This window comes from Mus caroli, chromosome 11 (assembly GCF_900094665.2).
Source record: "Mus caroli chromosome 11, CAROLI_EIJ_v1.1, whole genome shotgun sequence".
Classification (NCBI taxonomy): Eukaryota; Metazoa; Chordata; class Mammalia; order Rodentia; family Muridae; genus Mus; species Mus caroli.
Window position 1 is genome coordinate 78,984,558 of NC_034580.1, and position 2,424 is coordinate 78,986,981.

Consider the following 2,424-nt stretch of genomic DNA (forward strand, 5'->3'; position numbering starts at 1 on the left):
GGCTGGCCTCGAACTCAGAAATCCGCCTGCCTCTGCCTCCCGAGTGCTGGGATTAAAGGCGTGCGCCACCACGCCCGGCTCGGTCTTCAGCTTTCTCACCGCAAAGCAACAACAGCACCAGAAACACTTAGGGCTATAAAACAGAGCTAGGGAGACTAACCGCACAGAGGGACTGTAAGGTAACCAGCAAGTCTGGGTATGCCCTTCTCTGCTCCATGTACTGTCACGGGGGGGGGGGGGATGATTTCATTTAAGCAACCTTCCTCCTTTCTTTCCCCAGATGCAATCCCTCTACCCAGGTCTCTAAAGCAGGCTTTCTTTAATGAGATTATTTGTGCGCCTTGTTTTAACAGAAATAGACAGTAACACTTTACAAATGGTATTACGACTTCGGTTAAAAGGAACTGGTGAAATGTACTCCTTAATGGAGGACTGTCATCCTCAGCACTCGAATCTAAAGCACGGAGGTTTTCACTAGTCTATTTGTCTGTCCTTGAGAGGATAAACTCATCAAGTAATCCATCTTGGCCTTGAGCTGATGATCTGCCTGCCTTAGCCTAGGAGTCCGGGATGAAAGGTTTATTCCACCATGCCTGATTTCAACTGATCTTTTCTGACATAGGCACCTGTGCTGAGCTCTGCAGTGGTGACTGGGACTGTGGGCCAGAGGAACAATGTGTCAGTATTGGATGCAGTCACATCTGTACTACAAACTAAAAACAGGTAAAAATAACAAAAACAAAAAAACAATCTGTTCATTACTGTTCCTCCAAATCTTCCCCAGACCAGGCAGGCTGTACATTTGACTTCCATGGGACTTTCTAGAAGTTTGGTAAAATGAAACCTATGTGTTTCCCTATACCTTCTCCTTTTTTCTTCATGAAGAAGCACCTACCAGAGGATGGTGCTTTCCAAACCTTTAGAATAATTTTCCAAACCAGTCTACCCAGGAGAAAAATCAAACTATATTTGAGCAAGAAGATAAAAATCACCCCAAATGATGTCTGTTTATGACTGTGGCATATATTTAACTATGTACAAATATATAATATATATTAAAATGAAAATCTTGTGCCTATTTGATTTCTTAACTATTTCATTTGAAAAGACTTAGTGGACAATTTTGATCTCAGTACTTATCTTCAGCTCCATCTTTGCTTTATCTGTAGCATATACAATGTATGCTCTTCTACCAGCAATCACTAGAAATGCAAGCTTAAAATATTTATTTTATAATTAACATGACTGTATTTTGAATATTGAAATGTGCACACCCTTACTAATTCCTTTGGGATATATCCCAGCATGTATAATCAAAGAGTACTCTCATGTTGGCCCATATTAACCTAAGCAGATACTTTTTTCTGTAAAAATATTTGATGGGATTCATATTATTGCATGTTTCCCTATTTGATTTTCAGTACCCACTAATTTTTTAAAAAGAATAAAAAGCTACCATGATTAAGTTGTATTACTATGATTAAAATTGTATTAGCAGATTTAGTTTATACTCTAAACACCAAGCTGTCTGAGCCAACGAGATTGATCAGTGGGTAAAAGTTCCTGCTGCCAAGACTGGTGATCTGAGTTTGATCCTTAGGACCCATGTGGTAGAACTGGCTCTCAAAAGCTGTCCTCTCTCCTCTACATGTGTGCTATGGAAGGCACATGACTGCACATACACACACATATCGAAACATACACACCTGAAACCACATTTTAAATTAAAAACAAAACCCAAAGTGTCAGGAGCCATCACAGGACAAGCTAATAGCTAGCAGGTGATCTTCCTGGAATGGTCTGCCTCGGATTATAATATCCCATGACAGATTTGCTCCGATAGGATTTGATTGGCCCAGGAGAAAATCATTTTAGGAAATATTCCTGCTATTATGTTTTTCCTGCTATTATTAAATATATATAACAATCCCTGGGTATTAGCCCATCCTTTTGAGCAGATCTCTGCAGATCTACAAAGATGTACTGCCTTGTAGCGATGCTATATAGACAAATAGATGACTTAATTCTTTATGATGAACCTATAAGAATTACTAAAATTATTTACTAAACTCTTTTATAGTGGGACTGCTATGAGATACTTTTCTGATAGTTAAAACTGCAATGAGAACTTTGTCAGTCTCCACTGTGTCACCAATGAATTGCTTCTAGATGGTAACCAGACTTTCTACTACTCAAAGCACATTCCAAAAGGTTGTAAAACCATTAACCAAAGGTCATAAAAAGGGAACTAATGGTTTATTATGGATGCTAGGACAGAAGATAAAATATTGACTGGAAGCCGGGCGTGGTGGCGCACGCCTTTAGTCCCAGCACTCGGGAGGCAGAGGCAGGCGGATTTCTGAGTTCGAGGCCAGCCTGGTCTACAAAGTGAGTGCCAGGACAGCCAGGGCTACACAGAGAAAC

General features: G+C 40.2%; 1 protein-coding gene across 1 annotated transcript in view; it reads left to right on the forward strand.

The window, feature by feature from the left end:
• The window catches only part of LOC110305995 (protein Wfdc21), a 6,619-nt gene that overhangs the window by 2,215 nt on the left and 1,980 nt on the right, over nt 1-2,424 (forward strand). The window contains exon 2 of the mRNA XM_021178185.1: nt 623-723. Coding sequence (XP_021033844.1) covers nt 623-717 — 95 coding nt within the window. The 3' untranslated portion in view covers nt 718-723. The remainder of the gene's footprint in view (nt 1-622; nt 724-2,424) is intronic.